Source organism: Oncorhynchus keta, unplaced genomic scaffold (assembly GCF_023373465.1).
Source record: "Oncorhynchus keta strain PuntledgeMale-10-30-2019 unplaced genomic scaffold, Oket_V2 Un_contig_4464_pilon_pilon, whole genome shotgun sequence".
Classification (NCBI taxonomy): Eukaryota; Metazoa; Chordata; class Actinopteri; order Salmoniformes; family Salmonidae; genus Oncorhynchus; species Oncorhynchus keta.
Genome location: NW_026287783.1, coordinates 45,725 through 72,813, shown reverse-complemented (window position 1 = coordinate 72,813; position 27,089 = coordinate 45,725). Strand labels below are relative to the sequence as shown.

Sequence of the window (27,089 nt, the reverse complement as noted above, 5' to 3'; positions counted from 1 at the left end):
AGATGTTGTTGTTGTAGTAGATGTTGTTGTTGTTGTTGTAGTAGATGTTGTTGTTGCTGTAGATGTTGTTGTTGTTGTTGTTAATCCGGTAACAGGAACATGGAGAAGGACCTGGGATAATTATACAACCTATATACAACGATAGATCCCTTCCATCAATACTCCTCAATACTCAAACTAAGTCATCAACAGCATGAAAATACTCAACTCTCCCCTAAGAAAGACTAAATTCTGTAGTCGTCTATAAATACTTTTTCTCTCTCTCTTTAAACTATATACTAATACTGAGAGAGAAAAAAAAATTGATTCTCTTGTTTTTTTGTTGTTGTTTTTGAAGGCTTGCATGTGCTTTTCTTCCGTACATACACAATGAAAACTTCTCTCCCTTTTTCCCCCGTAATCACCTGATAATTATGGCAAAATGTTGTTCACAGAGACCTACTCTCATTTATAGCAGTCCTTTGTCCCCACTTCTTAATATCCATTGTTCATTTGTAACTAACTACGCTAGTGTTGTCTCTCTCTCTCTCTCTCTCTATATGCAGAACAAATATTATACCGGTTTATAAAATAAAAAAAAATCTAAAATATTTTTCGGCCACACAGAAAATACCTATTTGATTTTGCAGCACTGTGATCGAGCTTCTTTACAGTCAGAGTAAATACATTAAGGCCAGGAAACATTGATAATTACAATAATAAATACCACAAAAAATAAAAACTATAAATAAAATAAATCTCGTAAGCACTGTAGGTGTTGGGTTTAAAAATACTTATCATGAAATGTAGTGAAAAGGAAGATGTGTTTTTTTTTTTGTGTGTTTCTCGTTCATCCCCCTCCAGCTCTTCTACCGTACGGTTCACTGATATTCAATGGTTTCAATGGAGTCTCTGACTTCTTCTTCTTAAAAAAACCCCGCTGTCTTCAATGTCTCTGTGACAGGTGGCCACGTGGCATGGATACTTCGTCTAAGTCCCAAATGGCACCCTATTCCCTATGTAGTGCACTACTTTAGACCAAAGCCCTAATTCCCCCCTATATAGTGCACTACTATAGACCAGAACCCTATTCCCTATATAGTGCACTACTTTAGACCAGAGCCCTATTCCCTATATAGTGCACTACTTTAGACCAGAGCCCTATTCCCTATGTAGTACACTACTTTAGACCAGAGCCCTATTCCCTATTTAGTACACTACTTTAGACCAGAGCCCTATTCCCTATATAGTACACTACTATAGACAGAGCCCTATTCCCTATATAGTACACTACTATAGACAGAGCCCTATTCCCTATATAGTACACTACTTTAGACCAGGGCCCTATTCCCTATATAGTACACTACTTTAGACCAGAGCCCTATTCCCTATATAGTACACTACTATAGACCAGGGCCCTATTCCCTATATAGTACACTACTATAGACAGAGCCCTATTCCCTATATAGTACACTACTTTAGACCAGGGCTCTGATGTCAAATGGACATGTATTTGAAACTTCCCCTATGGGTCTGTTTATTAAAAGTTCTACAGTATATAGGGAATAGAGTGCCATTTGTGGCGCAACCTTGGACTGTGAACTGTGGCCCCCTGCTGGGCTGGGGTGGTACTACTAGAGCTCAGACATTGCCCTGAGCCTGGCTCTGTGTCTGAGACTGTGGCATGACCAGAGTCTTCTGCTGCAGTAGCATAGACGGTCCAGCAGGGGGCACTGTGTGTGTGGCGGCGCCGGAGGGTTTGATCCAGGGCAGGGAGAGCAGGGACACTCCGGTGGTGGTGGCGGTGGCTGTCATGGTAACCTGGATCATCTGGTCTCTTTGGATCAGACGAATCAGAGCCTTGAGACGCTCCAGGGAGGACTGGGTGTCCCTCTGTTGACCAATCAGACGCTCCCGCACGCCCATCACCTTCTGCTGGGACAGAGACACAGGAACATAAACATGTGTAAGTACTGACAAAGACTTCTGACTAGTTAGTAGCAGTCTGCTTCACTGTTGAGCTCCATCTGACTAGTTAGTAGCAGTCTGCTTCACTGTTGAGCTCCATCTGGCTAGTTAGTAGCAGTCTGCTTCACTGTTGAACTCCATCTGGCTAGTTAGTTAGCAGTCTGCTTCACTGTTGAGCTCCATCTGGCTAGTTAGTAGCAGTCTGCTTCACTGTTGAACTCCTTCTGGCTAGTTAGTTAGCAGTCTGCTTCACTGTTGAGCTCCATCTGGCTAGTTAGTAGCAGTCTGCTTCACTGTTGAGCTCCATCTGGCTAGTTAGTAGCAGTCTGCTTCACTGTTGAGCTCCATCTGGCTAGTTAGTAGCAGTCTGCTTCACTGTTGAGCTCCATCTGGCTAGTTAGTTAGCAGTCTGCTTCACTGTTGAGCTCCATCTGGCTAGTTAGTTAGCAGTCTGCTTCACTGTTGAGCTCCATCTGGCTAGTTAGTAGCAGTCTGCTTCACTGTTGAGCTCCTTCTGGCTAGTTAGTAGCAGTCTGCTTCACTGTTGAACTCCATCTGGCTAGTTAGTTAGCAGTCTGCTTCACTGTTGAGCTCCATCTGGCTAGTTAGTAGCAGTCTGCTTCACTGTTGAGCTCCATCTGGCTAGTTAGTTAGCAGTCTGCTGTTGAGCTCCATCTGGCTAGTTAGTAGCAGTCTGCTTCACTGTTGAGCTCCTTCTGGCTAGTTAGTTAGCAGTCTGCTTCACTGTTGAACTCCTTCTGGCTAGTTAGTTAGCAGTCTGCTTCACTGTTGAGCTCCATCTGGCTAGTTAGTAGTAATATGCTTCACTGTTGAACTCCATCTGGCTAGTTAGTAGCAGTCTGCTTCACTGTTGAGCTCCATCTGGCTAGTTAGTAGCAGTCTGCTTCACTGTTGAGCTCCATCTGGCTAGTTAGTAGCAGTCTGCTTCACTGTTGAGCTCCATCTGACTAGTTAGTTAGCAGTCTGCTTCACTGTTGAGCTCCATCTGACTAGTTAGTAGCAGTCTGGTTCACTGTTGAGCTCCATCTGACTAGTTAGTAGCAGTCTGCTTCACTGTTGAGCTCCATCTGGCTAGTTAGTAGCAGTCTGCTTCACTGTTGAGCTCCATCTGGCTAGTTAGTAGCAGTCTGCTTCACTGTTGAGCTCCATCTGACTAGTTAGTTAGCAGTCTGCTTCACTGTTGAGCTCCATCTGACTAGTTAGTTAGCAGTCTGCTTCACTGTTGAGCTCCATCTGACTAGTTAGTTAGCAGTCTGCTTCACTGTTGTGCTCCATCTGGCTAGTTAGTAGCAGTATGCTTCACTGTTGTGCTCCATCTGGCTAGTTAGTTAGCAGTCTGCTTCACTGTTGTGCTCCATCTGGCTAGTTAGTTAGCAGTCTGCTTCACTGTTGTGCTCCATCTGGCTAGTTAGTAGCAGTCTGCTTCACTGTTGAGCTCCATCTGACTAGTTAGTTAGCAGTCTTCTTCACTGTTGAGCTCCATCTGACTAGTTAGTAGCAGTCTGCTTCACTGTTGAGCTCCATCTGACTAGTTAGTTAGCAGTCTGCTTCACTGTTGTGCTCCATCTGACTAGTTAGTTAGCAGTCTTCTTCACTGTTGAGCTCCATCTGACTAGTTAGTAGCAGTCTGCTTCACTGTTGAGCTCCATCTGACTAGTTAGTTAGCAGTCTGCTTCACTGTTGAGCTCCTTCTGGCTAGTTAGTTAGCAGTCTGCTTCACTGTTGAGCTCCTTCTGGCTAGTTAGTTAGCAGTCTGCTTCACTGTTGAGCTCCATCTGGCTAGTTAGTAGCAGTCTGCTTCACTGTTGAGCTCCATCTGGCTAGTTAGTAGCAGTCTGCTTCACTGTTGAGCTCCATCTGACTAGTTAGTAGCAGTCTGCTTCACTGTTGAGCTCCTTCTGGCTAGTTAGTAGCAGTCTGCTTCACTGTTGAGCTCTTTCTGACTAGTTAGTTAGTAGTATGCTTCACTGTTGAGCTCCATCTGGCTAGTTAGTAGCAGTCTGCTTCACTGTTGAGCTCCATCTGGCTAGTTAGTTAGCAGTCTGCTTCACTGTTGAGCTCCATCTGGCTAGTTAGTAGCAGTCTGCTTCACTGTTGAGCTCCATCTGGCTAGTTAGTAGCAGTCTGCTTCACTGTTGAGCTCCTTCTGGCTAGTTAGTAGCAGTCTGCTTCACTGTTGAGCTCCATCTGGCTAGTTAGTAGCAGTCTGCTTCACTGTTGAGCTCCATCTGGCTAGTTAGTAGCAGTCTGCTTCACTGTTGAGCTCCTTCTGGCTAGTTAGTAGCAGTCTGCTTCACTGTTGAGCTCTTTCTGACTAGTTAGTTAGTAGTATGCTTCACTGTTGAGCTCCATCTGGCTAGTTAGTAGCAGTCTGCTTCACTGTTGAGCTCCATCTGGCTAGTTAGTTAGCAGTCTGCTTCACTGTTGAGCTCCTTCTGGCTAGTTAGTAGCAGTCTGCTTCACTGTTGAGCTCTTTCTGACTAGTTAGTTAGTAGTATGCTTCGCTGAGCTCCATCTGACTAGTTAGTTAGCAATATGCTTCACTGTTGAGCTCCATCTGGCTAGTTAGTTAGCAGTCTGCTTCACTGTTGAGCTCCTTCCGTGAGGGACATGCTGAGTTGCTGGTCCTGCTGTACCGTGTTGTGAGTGTGTCAGGGGTCAGAAGTCATACTGTGAGGGACTTGTTGGTCCTGCTGTGTTGTGAGTGTGTCAGGGGTCAGAAGTCATACTGTGAGGGACTTGTTGGTCCTGCTGTACTGTGTTGTGAGTGTGTCAGGGGTCAGAAGTCATACTGTGAGGGACTTGTTGGTCCTGCTGTACAGTGTTGTGAGTGGGTCAGAAGTCATACTGTGAGGGACTTGTTGGTCCGGCTGTACTGTGTTGTGAGTGTTTCAGTGGTCAGAGGTCATACTGTGAGGGACTTGCTGAGTTGCTGGTCCTGCTGTACTGTGTTGTGAGTGGGTCAGAGGTCATACCGTGAGGGACTTGCTGAGTTGCTGATCCTGTTCCTCCAGGTGAGCACACTCCTTCTTCAGCTCTACATTCCTCCTGAGTAGACTCCTCTTCTCCCCCTCTCTCACTAAACACACAAACACACCTAGCATTAACACAGCATAACACACACACCTAGCATTAACACAGCATAACACACAATACACCTAGTATTAACACAGCATAACACACAATACACCTAGCATTAACACAGCATAACACACAATACACCTAGTATTAACACAGCATAACACACAATACACCTAGCATTAACACAGCATAACACACAATACACCTAGCATTAACACAGCATAACACACACACACCTAGCATTAACACAGCATAACACACAATACACCTAGCATTAACACAGCATAACACACACACACCTAGTATTAACACAGCATAACCTACAATACACCTAGTATTAACACAGCATAACCTACAATACACCTAGTATTAACACAGCATAACACACACACACCTAGTATTAACACAGCATAACCTACAATACACCTAGTATTAACACAGCATAACACACAATACACCTAGCATTAACACAGCATAACACACAATACACCTAGCATTAACACAGCATAACACACACACACCTAGCATTAACACAGCATAACCTACAATACACCTAGTATTAACACAGCATAACACACAATACACCTAGCATTAACACAGCATAACACACAATACACCTAGCATTAACACAGCATAACACACAATACACCTAGTATTAACACAGCATAACACACAATACACCTAGCATTAACACAGCATAACACACAATACACCTAGCATTAACACAGCATAACCTACAATACACCTAGCATTAACACAGCATAACACACAATACACTTAGTATTAACACAGCATAACACACAATACACCTAGCATTAACACAGCATAACACACAATACACCTAGCATTAACACAGCATAACACACAATACACCTAGCATTAACACAGCATAACACACAATACACCTAGCATTAACACAGCATAACACACAATACACCTAGCATTAACACAGCATAACACACAATACACCTAGCATTAACACAGCATAACACACAATACACCTAGCATTAACACAGCATAACACACAATACACCTAGTATTAACACAGCATAACACACAATACACCTAGTATTAACACAGCATAACACACACACACACACACACACACACACACACACACACACACACACACACACACACACACACACACACACACACACACCTAGTATTAACACAGCATAACACACACACCTAGCATTAACACAGCATAACACACAATACACCTAGTATTAACACAGCATAACACACAATACACCCAGTATTAACACAGCATAACACACACACCTAGCATTAACACAGCATAACACACAATACACCTAGTATTAACACAGCATAACACACAATACACCTAGCATTAACACAGCATAACACACAATACACCTAGCATTAACACAGCATAACACACAATACACCTAGTATTAACACAGCATAACACACACACCTAGCATTAACACAGCATAACACACACACCTAGCATTAACACAGCATAACCTACAATACACCTAGCATTAACACAGCATAACCTACAAGACACCTAGCATTAACACAGTATAACCTACAATACACCTAGCATTAACACAGCATAACCTACAATACACCTAGCATTAACACAGCATAACACACAATACACCTAGCATTAACACAGCATAACACACAATACACCTAGTATTAACACAGCATAACACACAATACACCTAGCATTAACACAGCATAACACACAATACACCTAGTATTAACACAGCATAACACACAATACACCTAGCATTAACACAGCATAACACACAATACACCTAGCATTAACACAGCATAACACACAATACACCTAGTATTAACACAGCATAACACACACACACACACACACACACGCACGCACGCACGCACACACACACACACACACCTAGTATTAACACAGCATAACACACACACACACACACACACACACACACACACACACACACACACACACACACACACACACACACACACACACACACACACACACACACACACACACACACACACACACACACACCTAGTATTAACACAGCATAACACACACACCTAGCATTAACACAGCATAACACACATTGCAGGCCCAACAGCCACATGCGAGCCAAGTAAAGGAGTCTCACCCGTCTTGTGTGTCACATAGGACTGGACAAAGTTCTGTGGCCACGACATGTTCTCTTTGTTCAGAACCTTCAGGAGGAAGTGAAATACAAGGTTGTAAAATGGAGGACGATACGAGGTTATAAAATGGAGGACGACACGAGGTTATAAAATGGAGGACGACACAAGGTTATAAAATGGAGGACGACACGAGGTTATAAAATGGAGGACGATACAAGGTTATAAAATGGAGGACGACACAAGGTTATAAAATGGAGGACGACACAAGGTTGTAAAATGGAAGACGATACAAGGTTATAAAATGGAGGACGATACAAGGTTATAAAATGGAGGACGACACAAGGTTATAAAATGGAGGACGACACGAGGTTATAAAATGGAGGACGATACAAGGTTATAAAATGGAGGACGACACGAGGTTATAAAATGGAGGACGACACGAGGTTATAAAATGGAGGACGATACAAGGTTATAAAATGGAGGACGACACGAGGTTATAAAATGGAGGACGATACAAGGTTATAAAATGGAGGACGACACGAGGTTATAAAATGGAGGACGATACAAGGTTATAAAATGGAGGAAAGGTTATAAAATGGAGGACGACACAAGGTTATAAAATGGAGGACGATACAAGGTTATAAAATGGAGGACGACACGAGGTTATAAAATGGAGGACGATACAAGGTTATAAAATGGAGGACGACACAAGGTTATAAAATGGAGGACGACACGAGGTTATAAAATGGAGGACGATACAAGGTTATAAAATGGAGGACGACACGAGGTTATAAAATGGAGGACGACACGAGGTTATAAAATGGAGGACGATACAAGGTTATAAAATGGAGGACGACACGAGGTTATAAAATGGAGGACGATACAAGGTTATAAAATGGAGGACGACACAAGGTTATAAAATGGAGGACGACACGAGGTTATAAAATGGAGGACGACACAAGGTTATAAAATGGAGGACGACACAAGGTTATAAAATGGAGGACGATACAAGGTTATAAAATGGAGGACGATACAAGGTTATAAAATGGAGGACGATACAAGGTTATAAAATGGAGGACGATACAAGGTTATAAAATGGAGGACGATACAAGGTTATAAAATGGAGGACGACACAAGGTTATAAAATGGAGGACGATGGAAACAGTTATCTTCCCTTCATCAGTAGTGTTGTTATAGTCAGTAGATGTCATTCAGTAGTGTTGTTATAGTCAGATGTCATTCAGTAGTGTTGTTATAGTCAGATGTCATTCAGTAGTGTTGTTATAGTCAGTAGATGTCATTCAGTAGTGTTGTTATAGTCAGATGTCATTCAGTAGTGTTGTTGTAGTCAGATGTCATTCAGTAGTGTTGTTATAGTCAGATGTCATTCAGTAGTGTTGTTGTAGTCAGATGTCATTCAGTAGTGTTGTTATAGTCAGATGTCATTCAGTAGTGTTGTTATAGTCAGTCGATGTCATTCAGTAGTGTTGTTATAGTCAGATGTCATTCAGTAGTGTTGTTATAGTCAGATGTCATTCAGTAGTGTTGTTATAGTCAGATATCATTCAGTAGTGTTGTTATAGTCAGATGTCATTCAGTAGTGTTGTTATAGTCAGATGTCATTCAGTAGTGTTGTTATAGTCAGTAGATGTCATTCAGTAGTGTTGTTATAGTCAGATGTCATTCAGTAGTGTTGTTATAGTCAGTAGATGTCATTCAGTAGTGTTGTTATAGTCAGATGTCATTCAGTAGTGTTGTTATAGTCAGATGTCATTCAGTAGTGTTGTTATAGTCAGATGTCATTCAGTAGTGTTGTTATAGTCAGATGTCATTCAGTAGTGTTGTTATAGTCAGATGTCATTCAGTAGTGTTGTTATAGTCAGATGTCATTCAGTAGTGTTGTTATAGTCAGTAGATGTCATTCAGTAGTGTTGTTATAGTCAGTAGATGTCATTCAGTAGTGTTGTTATAGTCAGATGTCATTCAGTAGTGTTGTTATAGTCAGATGTCATTCAGTAGTGTTGTTATAGTCAGTAGATGTCATTCAGTAGTGTTGTTATAGTCAGTAGATGTCATTCAGTAGTGTTGTTATAGTCAGATGTCATTCAGTAGTGTTGTTATAGTCAGTAGATGTCATTCAGTAGTGTTGTTATAGTCAGATGTCATTCAGTAGTGTTGTTATAGTCAGATGTCATTCAGTAGTGTTGTTATAGTCAGTAGATGTCATTCAGTAGTGTTGTTATAGTCAGTAGATGTCATTCAGTAGTGTTGTTATAGTCAGTAGATGTCATTCAGTAGTGTTGTTATAGTCAGATGTCATTCAGTAGTGTTGTTATAGTCAGATGTCATTCAGTAGTGTTGTTATAGTCAGATGTCATTCAGTAGTGTTGTTATAGTCAGATGTCATTCAGTAGTGTTGTTATAGTCAGATGTCATTCAGTAGTGTTGTTATAGTCAGTAGATGTCATTCAGTAGTGTTGTTATAGTCAGTAGATGTCATTCAGTAGTGTTGTTATAGTCAGATGTCATTCAGTAGTGTTGTTATAGTCAGATGTCATTCAGTAGTGTTGTTATAGTCAGATGTCATTCAGTAGTGTTGTTATAGTCAGTAGATGTCATTCAGTAGTGTTGTTATAGTCAGATGTCATTCAGTAGTGTTGTTATAGTCAGATGTCATTCAGTAGTGTTGTTATAGTCAGATGTCATTCAGTAGTGTTGTTATAGTCAGATGTCATTCAGTAGTGTTGTTATAGTCAGATGTCATTCAGTAGTGTTGTTATAGTCAGATGTCATTCAGTAGTGTTGTTATAGTCAGATGTCATTCAGTAGTGTTGTTATAGTCAGTATATGTCATTCAGCAGTGTTGTTATAGTCAATAGATGTCATTCAGTAGTGTTGTTGTAGTCAGATGTCATTCAGTAGTGTTGCTATAGTCAGATGTCATTCAGTAGTGTTGTTATAGTCAGATGTCATTCAGTAGTGTTGTTATAGTCAGATGTCATTCAGTAGTGCTGTTATAGTCAGTAGATGTCATTCAGTAGTGTTGTTATAGTCAGATGTCATTCAGTAGTGTTGTTATAGTCAGATGTCATTCAGTAGTGTTGTTATAGTCAGATGTCATTCAGTAGTGTTGTTGTAGTCAGATGTCATTCAGTAGTGTTGTTATAGTCAGATGTCATTCAGTAGTGTTGTTATAGTCAGATGTCATTCAGTAGTGTTGTTATAGTCAGTAGATGTCATTCAGTAGTGTTGTTATAGTCAGATGTCATTCAGTAGTGTTGTTATAGTCAGTAGATGTCATTCAGTAGTGTTGTTATAGTCAGTAGATGTCATTCAGTAGTGTTGTTATAGTCAGTAGATGTCATTCAGTAGTGTTGTTATAGTCAGATGTCATTCAGTAGTGTTGTTATAGTCAGATGTCATTCAGTAGTGTTGTTATAGTCAGATGTCATTCAGTAGTGTTGTTATAGTCAGATGTCATTCAGTAGTGTTGTTATAGTCAGATGTCATTCAGTAGTGTTGTTATAGTCAGATGTCATTCAGTAGTGTTGTTATAGTCAGATGTCATTCAGTAGTGCTGTTATAGTCAGTAGATGTCATTCAGTAGTGTTGTTATAGTCAGATGTCATTCAGTAGTGTTGTTATAGTCAGATGTCATTCAGTAGTGTTGTTATAGTCAGATGTCATTCAGTAGTGTTGTTGTAGTCAGATGTCATTCAGTAGTGTTGTTGTAGTCAGATGTCATTCAGTAGTGTTGTTATAGTCAGATGTCATTCAGTAGTGTTGTTATAGTCAGTAGATGTCATTCAGTAGTGTTGTTATAGTCAGATGTCATTCAGTAGTGTTGTTATAGTCAGTAGATGTCATTCAGTAGTGTTGTTATAGTCAGATGTCATTCAGTAGTGTTGTTATAGTCAGATGTCATTCAGTAGTGTTGTTATAGTCAGATGTCATTCAGTAGTGCTGTTATAGTCAGTAGATGTCATTCAGTAGTGTTGTTATAGTCAGATGTCATTCAGTAGTGTTGTTATAGTCAGATGTCATTCAGTAGTGTTGTTATAGTCAGTAGATGTCATTCAGTAGTGTTGTTATAGTCAGATGTCATTCAGTAGTGTTGTTATAGTCAGATGTCATTCAGTAGTGTTGTTATAGTCAGATGTCATTCAGTAGTGTTGTTATAGTCAGATGTCATTCAGTAGTGTTGTTATAGTCAGATGTCATTCAGTAGTGTTGTTATAGTCAGATGTCATTCAGTAGTGTTGTTATAGTCAGATGTCATTCAGTAGTGTTGTTATAGTCAGATGTCATTCAGTAGTGTTGTTATAGTCAGTAGATGTCATTCAGTAGTGTTGTTATAGTCAGATGTCATTCAGTAGTGTTGTTATAGTCAGATGTCATTCAGTAGTGTTGTTATAGTCAGTAGATGTCATTCAGTAGTGTTGTTATAGTCAGATGTCATTCAGTAGTGTTGTTATAGTCAGATGTCATTCAGTAGTGTTGTTATAGTCAGATGTCATTCAGTGGTGTTGTTATAGTCAGATGTCATTCAGTAGTGTTGTTATAGTCAGATGTCATTCAGTAGTGTTGTTATAGTCAGATGTCATTCAGTAGTGTTGATAGTCAGTAGATGTCATTCAGTAGTGTTGTTATAGTCAAATGTCATTCAGTAGTGTTGTTATAGTCAGATGTCATTCAGTGGTGTTGTTATAGTCAGATGTCATTCAGTAGTGTTGATAGTCAGTAGATGTCATTCAGTAGTGTTGTTATAGTCAGATGTCATTCAGTAGTGTTGTTTTAGTCAGATGTCATTCAGTAGTGTTGTTATAGTCAGTAGATGTCATTCAGTAGTGTTGTTATAGTCAGATGTCATTCAGTAGTGTTGATAGTCAGTAGATGTCATTCAGTAGTGTTGTTATGTCATATCATTCAGTAGTGTTGTTATAGTCAGATGTCATTCAGTAGTGTTGTTATAGTCAGATGTCATTCAGTAGTGTTGTTATAGTCAGTAGATGTCATTCAGTAGTGTTGTTATAGTCAGTAGATGTCATTCAGTAGTGTTGTTATAGTCAGATGTCATTCAGTAGTGTTGTTATAGTCAGTAGATGTCATTCAGTAGTGTTGTTATAGTCAGTAGATGTCATTCAGTAGTGTTGTTATAGTCAGTAGATGTCATTCAGTAGTGTTGTTATAGTCAGATGTCATTCAGTAGTGTTGTTATAGTCAGATGTCATTCAGTAGTGTTGTTATAGTCAGATGTCATTCAGTAGTGTTGTTATAGTCAGATGTCATTCAGTAGTGTTGTTATAGTCAGATGTCATTCAGTAGTGTTGTTATAGTCAGTAGATGTCATTCAGTAGTGTTGTTATAGTCAGTAGATGTCATTCAGTAGTGTTGTTATAGTCAGATGTCATTCAGTAGTGTTGTTATAGTCAGATATCATTCAGTAGTGTTGTTATAGTCAGATGTCATTCAGTAGTGTTGTTATAGTCAGTAGATGTCATTCAGTAGTGTTGTTATAGTCAGATGTCATTCAGTAGTGTTGTTATAGTCAGATGTAATTCAGTAGTGTTGTTATAGTCAGATGTCATTCAGTAGTGTTGTTATAGTTAGATGTCATTCAGTAGTGTTGTTATAGTCAGATGTCATTCAGTAGTGTTGTTATAGTCAGATGTCATTCAGTAGTGTTGTTATAGTCAGATGTCATTCAGTAGTGTTGTTATAGTCAGTATATGTCATTCAGCAGTGTTGTTATAGTCAATAGATGTCATTCAGTAGTGTTGTTGTAGTCAGATGTCATTCAGTAGTGTTGCTATAGTCAGATGTCATTCAGTAGTGTTGTTATAGTCAGATGTCATTCAGTAGTGTTGTTATAGTCAGATGTCATTCAGTAGTGTTGTTATAGTCAGATGTCATTCAGTAGTGTTGTTATAGTCAGATGTCATTCAGTAGTGTTGTTATAGTCAGATGTCATTCAGTAGTGTTGTTATAGTCAGATGTCATTCAGTAGTGTTGTTGTAGTCAGATGTCATTCAGTAGTGTTGTTGTAGTCAGATGTCATTCAGTAGTGTTGTTATAGTCAGATGTCATTCAGTAGTGTTGTTATAGTCAGTAGATGTCATTCAGTAGTGTTGTTATAGTCAGATGTCATTCAGTAGTGTTGTTATAGTCAGTAGATGTCATTCAGTAGTGTTGTTATAGTCAGTAGATGTCATTCAGTAGTGTTGTTATAGTCAGATGTCATTCAGTAGTGTTGTTATAGTCAGATGTCATTCAGTAGTGCTGTTATAGTCAGTAGATGTCATTCAGTAGTGTTGTTATAGTCAGATGTCATTCAGTAGTGTTGTTATAGTCAGATGTCATTCAGTAGTGTTGTTATAGTCAGTAGATGTCATTCAGTAGTGTTGTTATAGTCAGATGTCATTCAGTAGTGTTGTTATAGTCAGATGTCATTCAGTAGTGTTGTTATAGTCAGATGTCATTCAGTAGTGTTGTTATAGTCAGATGTCATTCAGTAGTGTTGTTATAGTCAGATGTCATTCAGTAGTGTTGTTATAGTCAGATGTCATTCAGTAGTGTTGTTATAGTCAGATGTCATTCAGTAGTGTTGTTATAGTCAGATGTCATTCAGTAGTGTTGTTATAGTCAGATGTCATTCAGTAGTGTTGTTATAGTCAGTAGATGTCATTCAGTAGTGTTGTTATAGTCAGATGTCATTCAGTAGTGTTGTTATAGTCAGATGTCATTCAGTAGTGTTGTTATAGTCAGTAGATGTCATTCAGTAGTGTTGTTATAGTCAGATGTCATTTAGTAGTGTTGTTATAGTCAGATGTCATTCAGTAGTGTTGTTATAGTCAGATGTCATTCAGTGGTGTTGTTATAGTCAGATGTCATTCAGTAGTGTTGTTATAGTCAGATGTCATTCAGTAGTGTTGTTATAGTCAGATGTCATTCAGTAGTGTTGATAGTCAGTAGATGTCATTCAGTAGTGTTGTTATAGTCAAATGTCATTCAGTAGTGTTGTTATAGTCAGATGTCATTCAGTGGTGTTGTTATAGTCAGATGTCATTCAGTAGTGTTGATAGTCAGTAGATGTCATTCAGTAGTGTTGTTATAGTCAGATGTCATTCAGTAGTGTTGTTTTAGTCAGATGTCATTCAGTAGTGTTGTTATAGTCAGTAGATGTCATTCAGTAGTGTTGTTATAGTCAGATGTCATTCAGTAGTGTTGATAGTCAGTAGATGTCATTCAGTAGTGTTGTTATCGTCAGATATCATTCAGTAGTGTTGTTATAGTCAGATGTCATTCAGTAGTGTTGTTATAGTCAGATGTCATTCAGTAGTGTTGTTATAGTCAGTAGATGTCATTCAGTAGTGTTGTTATAGTCAGTAGATGTCATTCAGTAGTGTTGTTATAGTCAGATGTCATTCAGTAGTGTTGTTATAGTCAGTAGATGTCATTCAGTAGTGTTGTTATAGTCAGTAGATGTCATTCAGTAGTGTTGTTATAGTCAGTAGATGTCATTCAGTAGTGTTGTTATAGTCAGATGTCATTCAGTAGTGTTGTTATAGTCAGATGTCATTCAGTAGTGTTGTTATAGTCAGATGTCATTCAGTAGTGTTGTTATAGTCAGATGTCATTCAGTAGTGTTGTTATAGTCAGATGTCATTCAGTAGTGTTGTTATAGTCAGTAGATGTCATTCAGTAGTGTTGTTATAGCCAGATGTCATTCAGTAGTGTTGTTATAGTCAGATGTCATTCAGTAGTGTTGTTATAGTCAGATATCATTCAGTAGTGTTGTTATAGTCAGATGTCATTCAGTAGTGTTGTTATAGTCAGTAGATGTCATTCAGTAGTGTTGTTATAGTCAGATGTCATTCAGTAGTGTTGTTATAGTCAGATGTCATTCAGTAGTGTTGTTATAGTCAGATGTCATTCAGTAGTGTTGTTATAGTTAGATGTCATTCAGTAGTGTTGTTATAGTCAGATGTCATTCAGTAGTGTTGTTATAGTCAGATGTCATTCAGTAGTGTTGTTATAGTCAGATGTCATTCAGTAGTGTTGTTATAGTCAGTATATGTCATTCAGCAGTGTTGTTATAGTCAATAGATGTCATTCAGTAGTGTTGTTGTAGTCAGATGTCATTCAGTAGTGTTGCTATAGTCAGATGTCATTCAGTAGTGTTGTTATAGTCAGATGTCATTCAGTAGTGTTGTTATAGTCAGATGTCATTCAGTAGTGTTGTTATAGTCAGATGTCATTCAGTAGTGTTGTTATAGTCAGATGTCATTCAGTAGTGTTGTTATAGTCAGATGTCATTCAGTAGTGTTGTTATAGTCAGATGTCATTCAGTAGTGTTGTTGTAGTCAGATGTCATTCAGTAGTGTTGTTGTAGTCAGATGTCATTCAGTAGTGTTGTTATAGTCAGATGTCATTCAGTAGTGTTGTTATAGTCAGTAGATGTCATTCAGTAGTGTTGTTATAGTCAGATGTTATTCAGTAGTGTTGTTATAGTCAGTAGATGTCATTCAGTAGTGTTGTTATAGTCAGTAGATGTCATTCAGTAGTGTTGTTATAGTCAGATGTCATTCAGTAGTGTTGTTATAGTCAGATGTCATTCAGTAGTGTTGTTATAGTCAGATGTCATTCAGTAGTGTTGTTATAGTCAGATGTCATTCAGTAGTGTTGTTATAGTCAGATGTCATTCAGTAGTGTTGTTATAGTCAGATGTCATTCAGTAGTGTTGTTATAGTCAGATGTCATTCAGTAGTGTTGTTATAGTCAGATGTCATTCAGTAGTGCTGTTATAGTCAGTAGATGTCATTCAGTAGTGTTGTTATAGTCAGATGTCATTCAGTAGTGTTGTTATAGTCAGATGTCATTCAGTAGTGTTGTTATAGTCAGATGTCATTCAGTAGTGTTGTTGTAGTCAGATGTCATTCAGTAGTGTTGTTGTAGTCAGATGTCATTCAGTAGTGTTGTTATAGTCAGATGTCATTCAGTAGTGTTGTTATAGTCAGTAGATGTCATTCAGTAGTGTTGTTATAGTCAGATGTCATTCAGTAGTGTTGTTATAGTCAGTAGATGTCATTCAGTAGTGTTGTTATAGTCAGTAGATGTCATTCAGTAGTGTTGTTATAGTCAGATGTCATTCAGTAGTGTTGTTATAGTCAGATGTCATTCAGTAGTGTTGTTATAGTCAGTAGATGTCATTCAGTAGTGTTGTTATAGTCAGATGTCATTCAGTAGTGTTGTTATAGTCAGATGTCATTCAGTAGTGTTGTTATAGTCAGTAGATGTCATTCAGTAGTGTTGTTATAGTCAGATGTCATTCAGTAGTGTTGTTATAGTCAGATGTCATTCAGTAGTGTTGTTATAGTCAGATGTCATTCAGTAGTGTTGTTATAGTCAGATGTCATTCAGTAGTGTTGTTATAGTCATGTCATTCAGTAGTGTTGTTATAGTCAGATGTCATTCAGTAGTGTTGTTATAGTCAGATGTCATTCAGTAGTGTTGTTATAGTCAGATGTCATTCAGTAGTGTTGTTATAGTCAGATGTCATTCAGTAGTGTTGTTATAGTCAGTAGATGTCATTCAGTAGTGTTGTTATAGTCAGATGTCATTCAGTAGTGTTGTTATAGTCAGATGTCATTCAGTAGTGTTGTTATAGTCAGTAGATGTCATTCAGTAGTGTTGTTATAGTCAGATGTCATTTAGTAGTGTTGTTATAGTCAGATGTCATTCAGTAGTGTTGTTATAGTCAGATGTCATTCAGTGGTGTTGTTATGTCAGATGTCATTCAGTAGTGTTGTTATAGTCAGATGTCATTCAGTAGTGTTGTTATAGTCAGATGTCATTCAGTAGTGTTGTAGTCATAGTGTCATTCAGTAGTGTCATTCATTCAGTAGTGTTGTTATAGTCAGATGTCATTCAGTGGTGTTGTTATAGTCAGATGTCATTCAGTAGTGTTGTAGTAGTAGATGTCATTCAGTAGTGTTGTTATAGTCAGATGTCATTCAGTAGTGTTGTTATAGTCAGATGTCATTCAGTAGTGTTGTTATAGTCAGAGATGTCATTCAGTAGTGTTGTTATAGTCAGATGTCATTCAGTAGTGTTGTTATAGTAGATGTCATTCAGTAGTGTTGTTATAGATGTCATTCAGTAGTGTTGTTATAGTCAGATGTCATTCAGTAGTGTTGTTATAGTCAGATGTCATTCAGTAGTGTTGTTATAGTCAGTAGATGTCATTCAGTAGTGTTGTTATAGTCAGTAGATGTCATTCAGTAGTGTTGTTAAAGTCAGATGTCATTCAGTAGTGTTGTTATAGTCAGTAGATGTCATTCAGTAGTGCTGTTATAGTCAGTAGATGTCATTCAGTAGTGTTGTTATAGTCAGATGTCATTCAGTAGTGTTGTTATAGTCAGATGTCATTCAGTAGTGTTGTTATAGTCAGATGTCATTCAGTAGTGTTGTTATAGTCAGTAGATGTCATTCAGTAGTGTTGTTATAGTCAGTAGATGTCATTCAGTAGTGTTGTTATAGTCAGATGTCATTCAGTAGTGTTGTTATAGTCAGATGTCATTCAGTAGTGTTGTTATAGTCAGTATTCATAGTCATTCAGTAGTGTCATTAGTTATAGTAGATGTCATTCAGTAGTGTTGTTATGTCATGTCATTCAGTAGTGTTGTTATAGTCAGTAGATGTCATTCAGTAGTGTTGTTATAGTCAGATGTCATTCAGTAGTGTTGTTATAGTCAGATGTCATTCAGTAGTGTTGTTATAGTCAGTAGATGTCATTCAGTAGTGTTGTTATAGTCAGATGTCATTCAGTAGTGTTGTTATAGTCAGATGTCATTCAGTAGTGTTGTTATAGTCAGATGTCATTCAGTAGTGTTGTTATAGTCAGATGTCATTCAGTAGTGTTGTTATAGTCAGTAGATGTCATTCAGTAGTGTTGTTATAGTCAGATGTCATTCAGTAGTGTTGTTATAGTCAGATGTCATTCAGTAGTGTTGTTATAGTCAGATGTCATTCAGTAGTGTTGTTATAGTCAGATGTCATTCAGTAGTGTTGTTATAGTCAGATGTCATTCAGTAGTGTTGTTATAGTCAGTAGATGTCATTCAGTAGTGTTGTTATAGTCAGATGTCATTCAGTAGTGTTGTTATAGTCAGATGTCATTCAGTAGTGTTGTTATAGTCAGATGTCATTCAGTAGTGTTGTTATAGTCAGTAGATGTCATTCAGTAGTGTTGTTATAGTCAGATGTCATTCAGTAGTGTTGTTATAGTCAGATGTCATTCAGTAGTGTTGTTATAGTCAGTAGATGTCATTCAGTAGTGTTGTTATAGTCAGATGTCATTCAGTAGTGTTGATAGTCAGTAGATGTCATTCAGTAGTGTTGTTATAGTCAGATGTCATTCAGTAGTGTTGTTATAGCCAGATGTCATTCAGTAGTGTTGTTATAGTCAGATGTCATTCAGTAGTGTTGTTATAGTCAGTAGATGTCATTCAGTAGTGTTGTTATAGTCAGTAGATGTCATTCAGTAATGTTGTTGTAGTCAGATGTCATTCAGTAGTGTTGTTATAGTCAGTAGATGTCATTCAGTAGTGTTGTTATAGTCAGTAGATGTCATTCAGTAGTGTTGTTATAGTCAGATGTCATTCAGTAGTGCTGTTATAGTCAGATGTCATTCAGTAGTGTTGTTATAGTCAGATGTCATTCAGTAGTGTTGTTATGTCATTGTCATTCAGTAGTGTTGTTATAGTCAGTAGATGTCATTCAGTAGTGTTGTTATAGTCAGATGTCATTCGGTAGTGTTGTTAAAGTCAGATGTCATTCAGTAGTGTTGTTATAGTCAGATGTCATTCAGTAGTGTTGTTATAGTCAGTAGATGTCATTCAGTAGTGTTGTTATAGTCAGATGTCATTCAGTAGTGTTGTTATAGTCAGATGTCATTCAGTAGTGTTGTTATAGTCAGATGTCATTCAGTAGTGTTGTTATAGTCAGATGTCATTCAGTAGTGTTGTTATAGTCAGTAGATGTCATTCAGTAGTGTTGTTATAGTCAGATGTCATTCAGTAGTGTTGTTATAGTCAGTAGATGTCATTCAGTAGTGTTGTTATAGTCAGTAGATGTCATTCAGTAGTGTTGTTATAGTCAGATGTTATAGTCAGATGTCATTCAGTAGTGTTGTTATAGTCAGATGTCATTCAGTAGTGTTGTTATAGTCAGATGTCATTCAGTAGTGTTGTTATAGTCAGATGTCATTCAGTAGTGTTGTTATGTCATTCATTCAGTAGTGTTGTTATAGTCAGATGTCATTCAGTAGTGTTGTTATAGTCAGATGTCATTCAGTAGTGTTGTTATAGTCATGTCATTCAGTAGTGTTGTTATAGTCAGATGTCATTCAGTAGTGTTGTTATAGTCAGATGTCATTCAGTAGTGTTGTTATAGTAGATGTCATTCAGTAGTGTTGTTATAGTCAGATGTCATTCAGTAGTGTTGTTATAGTCAGATGTCATTCAGTAGTGTTGTTATAGTCAGATGTCATTCAGTAGTGTTGTTATAGTCAGTAGATGTCATTCAGTAGTGTTGTTATAGTCAGATGTCATTCAGTAGTGTTGTTATAGTCAGATGTCATTCAGTAGTGTTGTTATAGTCAGATGTCATTCAGTAGTGTTGTTATAGTCAGATGTCATTCAGTAGTGTTGTTATAGTCAGATGTCATTCAGTAGTGTTGTTATAGTCAGTAGATGTCATTCAGTAGTGTTGTTATAGTCAGATGTCATTCAGTAGTGTTGTTATAGTCAGATGTCATTCAGTAGTGTTGTTATAGTCAGATGTCATTCAGTAGTGTTGTTATAGTCAGTAGATGTCATTCAGTAGTGTTGTTATAGTCAGATGTCATTCAGTAGTGTTGTTATAGTCAGATGTCATTCAGTAGTGTTGTTATAGTCAGATGTCATTCAGTAGTGTTGTTATAGTCAGATGTCATTCAGTAGTGTTGTTATAGTCAGATGTCATTCAGTAGTGTTGTTATAGTCAGATGTCATTCAGTAGTGTTGTTATAGTCAGATGTCATTCAGTAGTGTTGTTATAGTCAGTAGATGTCATTCAGTAGTGTTGTTATAGTCAGATGTCATTCAGTAGTGTTGTTATAGTCAGTAGATGTCATTCAGTAGTGTTGTTATAGTCAGTAGATGTCATTCAGTAGTGTTGTTATAGTCAGATGTCATTCAGTAGTGTTGTTATAGTCAGATGTCATTCAGTAGTGTTGTTATAGTCAGATGTCATTCAGTAGTGTTGTTATAGTCAGTAGATGTCATTCAGTAGTGTTGTTATAGTCAGATGTCATTCAGTAGTGTTGTTATAGTCAGTAGATGTCATTCAGTAGTGTTGTTATAGTGTAGATGTCATTCAGTAGTGTTGTTATAGTCAGATGTCATTCAGTAGTGTTGTTATAGTCAGATGTCATTCAGTAGTGTTGTTATAGTCAGATGTCATTCAGTAGTGTTGTTATAGTCAGTAGATGTCATTCAGTAGTGTTGTTATAGTCAGATGTCATTCAGTAGTGTTGTTATAGTCAGTAGATGTCATTCAGTAGTGTTGTTATAGTCAGTAGATGTCATTCAGTAGTGTTGTTATAGTCAGATGTCATTCAGTAGTGTTGTTATAGTCAGATTTCATTCAGTAGTGTTGTTATAGTCAGATGTCATTCAGTAGTGTTGTTATAGTCAGATTTCATTCAGTAGTGTTGTTATAGTCAGATGTCATTCAGTAGTGTTGTTATAGTCAGATGTCATTCAGTAGTGTTGTTATAGTCAGATGTCATTCAGTAGTGTTGTTATAGTCAGATGTCATTCAGTAGTGTTGTTATAGTCAGATGTCATTCAGTAGTGTTGTTATATTGAGATGCCATTCAGTAGTGTTGTTATAGTCAGTAGATGTCATTCAGTAGTGTTGTTATAGTCAGATGTCATTCAGTAGTGTTGTTAGTCAGTAGATGTCAGTCAGTAGTGTTGTTATAGTCAGTAGATGTCATTCAGTAGTGTTGTTATAGTCAGATATTCAGTAGTGTTGTTATAGTCAGATGTCATTCAGTAGTGTTGTTATAGTCAGATGTCATTCAGTAGTGTTGTTATAGTCAGTAGATGTCATTCAGTAGTGTTGTTATAGTCAGATGTCAGAGTAGTGTTGTTATAGTCAGATGTCAGTCAGTAGTGTGTTATAGTCAGATGTCATTCAGTAGTGTTGTTATAGTCAGATGTCATTCAGTAGTGTTGTTAGTCAGTAGATGTCAGTCAGTAGTGTTGTTATAGTCAGTAGATGTCATTCAGTAGTGTTGTTATAGTCAGTAGATGTCATTCAGTAGTGTTGTTATAGTCAGTAGATGTCATTCAGTAGTGTTGTTATAGTCAGATGTCATTCAGTAGTGTTGTTATAGTCAGATGTCATTCAGTAGTGTTGTTATAGTCAGATGTCATTCAGTAGTGTTGTTATAGTCAGATGTCATTCAGTAGTGTTGTTATAGTCAGATGTCATTCAGTAGTGTTGTTATAGTCAGTAGATGTCATTCAGTAGTGTTGTTATAGTCAGATGTCATTCAGTAGTGTTGTTATAGTCAGATGTCATTCAGTAGTGTTGTTATAGTCAGATGTCATTCAGTAGTGTTGTTATAGTCAGATGTCATTCAGTAGTGTTGTTATAGTCAGTAGATGTCATTCAGTAGTGTTGTTATAGTCAGATGTCATTCAGTAGTGTTGTTATAGTTGTCATTCAGTAGTGTTGTTATAGTCAGATGTCATTCAGTAGTGTTGTTATAGTCAGTAGATGTCATTCAGTAGTGTTGTTATAGTCAGATGTCATTCAGTAGTGTTGTTATAGTCAGATGTCATTCAGTAGTTCAGATGTCATTCAGTAGTGTTGTTATAGTCAGTAGATGTCATTCAGTAGTGTTGTTATAGTCAGTAGATGTCATGTCAGTAGTGTTGTTATAGTCAGTAGATGTCATTCAGTAGTGCTGTTATAGTCAGAGATGTCATTCAGTAGTGTTGTTATAGTCAGATGTCATTCAGTAGTGTTGTTATAGTCAGATGTCATTCAGTAGTGTTGTTATAGTCAGATGTCATTCAGTAGTGTTGTTATAGTCAGTAGATGTCATTCAGTAGTGTTGTTGCTCAGATGTCATTCAGTAGTGTTGTTATAGTCAGATGTCATTCAGTAGTGTTGTTATAGTCAGATGTCATTCAGTAGTGTTGTTATAGTCAGTAGATGTCATTCAGTAGTGTTGTTATAGTCTTAAAATGTCGCTGTAGCATTACAAAGTATTCTACATTCTACCCCATCTACAGATCTCTATCCTCCCACCTTCTTCTGACACTTGGTGCAAACCCAGACCCCCCGGGCGGTGTTTTGAGAGGTGGGTGCAGGCAGTCAGGGTGGTAGGCTCTGGGGCAGTTGTGGCACAGCTGCAGCTCTCCGTCCCCTTACACACAGAGCAGTGGTCACTCGTGCTCCAGCTCTTCCTGTCGGACAGACACACAGTCAGATGGTTCAGGACGTACGGCTGTTAGGGCTTCTCTTCCACCTGCCCTTCAAATATCACAGTAATGACACGTCTAAACAACACACACTTTTATGGGTGGGCGGGGCTTTTGCTGTAGATCCACTGTAAAGTACTGAATGATTGATCAGTGAAACACTGAATATCTCTCTGATTACATCGCCCTCTAACAGTTCGTCACATCATCCCCCATCTCTCAGATTATCTGTCAAATGACTGTTGGAAAAACTACAAAACCACTATCTACAGTATACAACACTACAACACCACTATCTACAGTATACAACACTACAACACCACTATCTACAGTATACCACACCACTATCTACAGTATACAACACCACTATCTACAGTATACAACACTACAACACCACTATCTACAGTATACAACACTACAACACCACTATCTACAGTATACCACACCACTATCTACAATATACAACACCACTATCTACAGTATACAACACTACAACACCACTATCTACAGTATACAACACCACAACACCACTATCTACAGTATACCACACTATAACACCACTATCTACAGTATACCACACTACAACACTACTATCTACAGTATACCACACTACAACACCACTATCTACAGTATACAACACTACAACACCACTATCTACAGTATACCACACTACAACACCACTATCTACAGTATACACCACCACTATCTACACTATACAACACTACAACACCACTATCTACAGTATACAACACTACAACACCACTATCTACAGGATACAACACTACAACACCACTATCTACAGTAAACAACACTACAACACCACTATCTACAGTACATAACACCACTATCTACAGTATACAACACCACTATCTACAGTATACAACACTACAACACCACTATCTACAGTATACAACACTACAACACCACTATCTACAGTATACAACACTACAACACCACTATCTACAGTATACAACACCACTATCTACAGTATACCACACTACAACACCACTATCTACAGTATACAACACTACAACACCACTATCTACAGTATACAACACCACTATCTACAGTATACAACACTACAACACCACTATCTACAGTATACAACACTACAACACCACTATCTACAGTATACAACACCACTATCTACAGTATACCACACTACAACACCACTATCTACAGTATACAACACTACAACACCACTATCTACAGTATACCACACTACAACACCACTATCTACAGTATACAACACCACAACACCACTATCTACAGTATACAACACCACAACACCACCACTATCTACAGTATACAACACTACAACACCACTATCTACACACTACAACACCACTATCTACAGTATACAACACCACTATCTACAGTATACAACACTACAACACCACTATCTACAGTATACCACACTACAACACCACTATCTACAGTATACAACACCACAACACCACTATCTACAGTATACAACACTACAACACCACTATCTACAGTATACAACACTACAACACCACTATCTACAGTATACAACACTACAACACCACTATCTACAGTATACAACACTACAACACCACTATCTACAGTATACAACACCACTATCTACAGTATACAACACTACAACACCACTATCTACAGTATACAACACCACTATCTACAGTATACAACACTACAACACCACTATCTACAGTATACAACACTACAACACCACTATCTACAGTATACAACACTACAACACCACTATCTACAGTATACAACACTACAACACCACTATCTACAGTATACAACACCACTATCTACAGTATACAACACTACAACACCACTATCTACAGTATACAACACCACTATCTACAGTATACAACACTACAGCACCACTATCTACATTATACAACACTACAACACCACTATCTACAGTATACAACACTACAACACCACTATCTACAGTATACAACACTACAACACCACTATCTACATTATACAACACTACAACACCACTATCTACAGTATACAACACTACAACACCACTATCTACAGTATACCACACTACAACACCACTATCTACAGTATACAACACTACAACACCACTATCTACAGTATACAACACTACAACACCACTATCTACAGTATACCACACTACAACACCACTATCTACAGTATACCACACTACAACACCACTATCTACAGTATACAACACTACAACACCACTATCTACAGTATACAACACTACAACACCACTATCTACAGTATACAACACTACAACACCACTATCTACAGTATACAACACTACAACACCACTATCTACAGTACATAACACCACTATCTACAGTATACAACACCACTATCTACAGTATACAACACCACTATCTACAGTATACAACACTACAACACCACTATCTACAGTATACAACACTACAACACCACTATCTACAGTATACAACACCACTATCTACAGTATACCACACTACAACACCACTATCTACAGTATACAACACCACAACACCACTATCTACAGTATACAACACCACTATCTACAGTATACAACACCACTATCTACAGTATACAACACCACTATCTACAGTATACAACACCACTATCTACAGTATACAACACCACTATCTACAGTATACAACACCACTATCTACAGTATACAACACCACTATCTACAGTACATAACACCACTATCTACAGTATACACCACTATAACTACTACGTCAGACACATCGTAGCTGTAATCATGCTCCGGTACATACCTTCCATCTGTAGTCCCCAGTGGCTAGCGTGCGTAACACAGGAAGCAGATAACAGGTTAGTAGCTGACAACAGGTGAAGACAATGGGGTTTGAGCAGCAGTTTGGGCCGGAGAGGGAAGGGGTGCAGGAACAGGGTTTTAGACCCGGGAAACATTAAGCAACAGACCGGCAACATCTCTGTTCTGGGGAACGCAGCTCATATCGACACAGACATGCTCTAGTCTAGTAGGATACAGTGTAATTACAGTCCATGCTCTAGTCTAGTAGGATACAGGGTAATTACAGTCCATGCTCTAGTCTAGTAGGGTACAGTGTAATTACAGTCCATGCTCTAGTCTAGTAGGGTACAGTGTAATTACAGTCCATGCTCTTGTGTAGTAGGGTACAGTGTAATTACAGTCCATGCTCTAGTCTAGTAGCATACAGTGTAATTACAGTCCATGTTCTAGTCTAGTAGGATACAGTGTAATTACAGTCCATGCTCTAGTCTAGTAGGATACACTGTAATTACAGTCCATGCTCTAGTCTAGTAGGATACACTGTAATCCTTCTCACCCCCCTTAAAAGATTTAGATGCACTATTGTAAAGTGGCTGTTCCACTGGATGTCATAAGGTGAATGCACCAATTTGTAAGTCGCTCTGGATAGGATGCTGCTAAATGACTTAAATGTAAATGTAATTACAGTCCATGCTCTAGTCTAGTAGGGTACAGTGTAATTACAGTCCATGCTCTAGTCTAGTAGGATACACTGTAATTACAGTCCATGCTCTAGTCTAGTAGGATACAGTGTAATTACAGTCCATGCTCTAGTCTAGTAGGATATAGTGTAATTACAGTCCATGCTCTAGTCTAGTAGGGTACAGTGTAATTACAGTCCATGCTCTAGTCTAGTAGGATACAGTGTAATTACAGTCCATGCTCTAGTCTAGTAGGATACACTGTAATCCTTCTCAACCCCCTTAAAAGATTTAGATGCACTATTGTAAAGTGGCTGTTCCACTGGATGTCATAAGGTGAATGCACCAATTTGTAAGTCGCTCTGGATAGGAAATGACTTAAATGTAAATGTAAATGTAATTACAGTCCATGCTCTAGTCTAGTAGGGTACAGTGTAATTACAGTCCATGCTCTAGTCTAGTAGGGATACACTGTAATTACAGTCCATGCTCTAGTCTAGTAGGATACACTGTAATTACAGTCCATGCTCTAGTCTAGTAGGGATACACTGTAATTACAGTCCATGCTCTAGTCTAGTAGGATACAGTGTAATTACAGTCCATGCTCTAGTCTAGTAGGATACAGTGTAATTACAGTCCATGCTCTAGTCTAGTAGGATACAGTGTAATTACAGTCCATGCTCTAGTCTAGTAGGGTACAGTGTAATTACAGTCCATGCTCTAGTCTAGTAGGATACAGTGTAATTACAGTCCATGCTCTAGTCTAGTAGGATACACTGTAATTACAGTCCATGCTCTAGTCTAGTAGGGTACAGTGTAATTACAGTCCATGCTCTAGTCTAGTAGGATACACTGTAATTACAGTCCATGCTCTAGTCTAGTAGGGTACAGTGTAATTACAGTCCATGCTCTAGTCTAGTAGGATACAGTGTAGTTACAG

At 38.1% G+C, this 27,089-nt stretch overlaps 1 protein-coding gene across 1 annotated transcript; it reads right to left on the bottom strand.

Moving 5' to 3' along the window:
• Nucleotides 1-796: 796 nt before the first annotated feature.
• LOC127924694 (PHD finger protein 21B-like) lies at nucleotides 797-22,576 on the bottom strand. Its single transcript, XM_052509404.1, has 4 exons — nucleotides 22,545-22,576; nucleotides 7,182-7,248; nucleotides 4,944-5,047; nucleotides 797-1,914 (listed from the first exon to the last, which is right to left on the bottom strand). Exons 2-4 carry the CDS (start codon nucleotides 7,228-7,230, stop codon nucleotides 1,621-1,623), a joined length of 447 nt encoding a protein of 148 aa, XP_052365364.1. The 5' UTR covers nucleotides 7,231-7,248; nucleotides 22,545-22,576; the 3' UTR covers nucleotides 797-1,620.
• Nucleotides 22,577-27,089: the final 4,513 nt, after the last annotated feature.

What these genes read in the sequence shown, in the direction of transcription:
- LOC127924694 (XM_052509404.1), bottom strand. Translation starts at nt 7,230, where the DNA reads ATGTCGTGGCCACAGAACTTTGTCCAGTCCTATGTGACACACAAGACG. An exon ending in CTATGTGACACACAAGACGG is followed by an intron (nt 5,048 to 7,181) that starts GTGAGACTCCTT and finishes TTGTGTGTTTAG; the next exon opens with TGAGAGAGGGGGAGAAGAGG. An exon ending in AACTCAGCAAGTCCCTCACG is followed by an intron (nt 1,915 to 4,943) that starts GTATGACCTCTG and finishes TCTCTGTCCCAG; the next exon opens with CAGAAGGTGATGGGCGTGCG.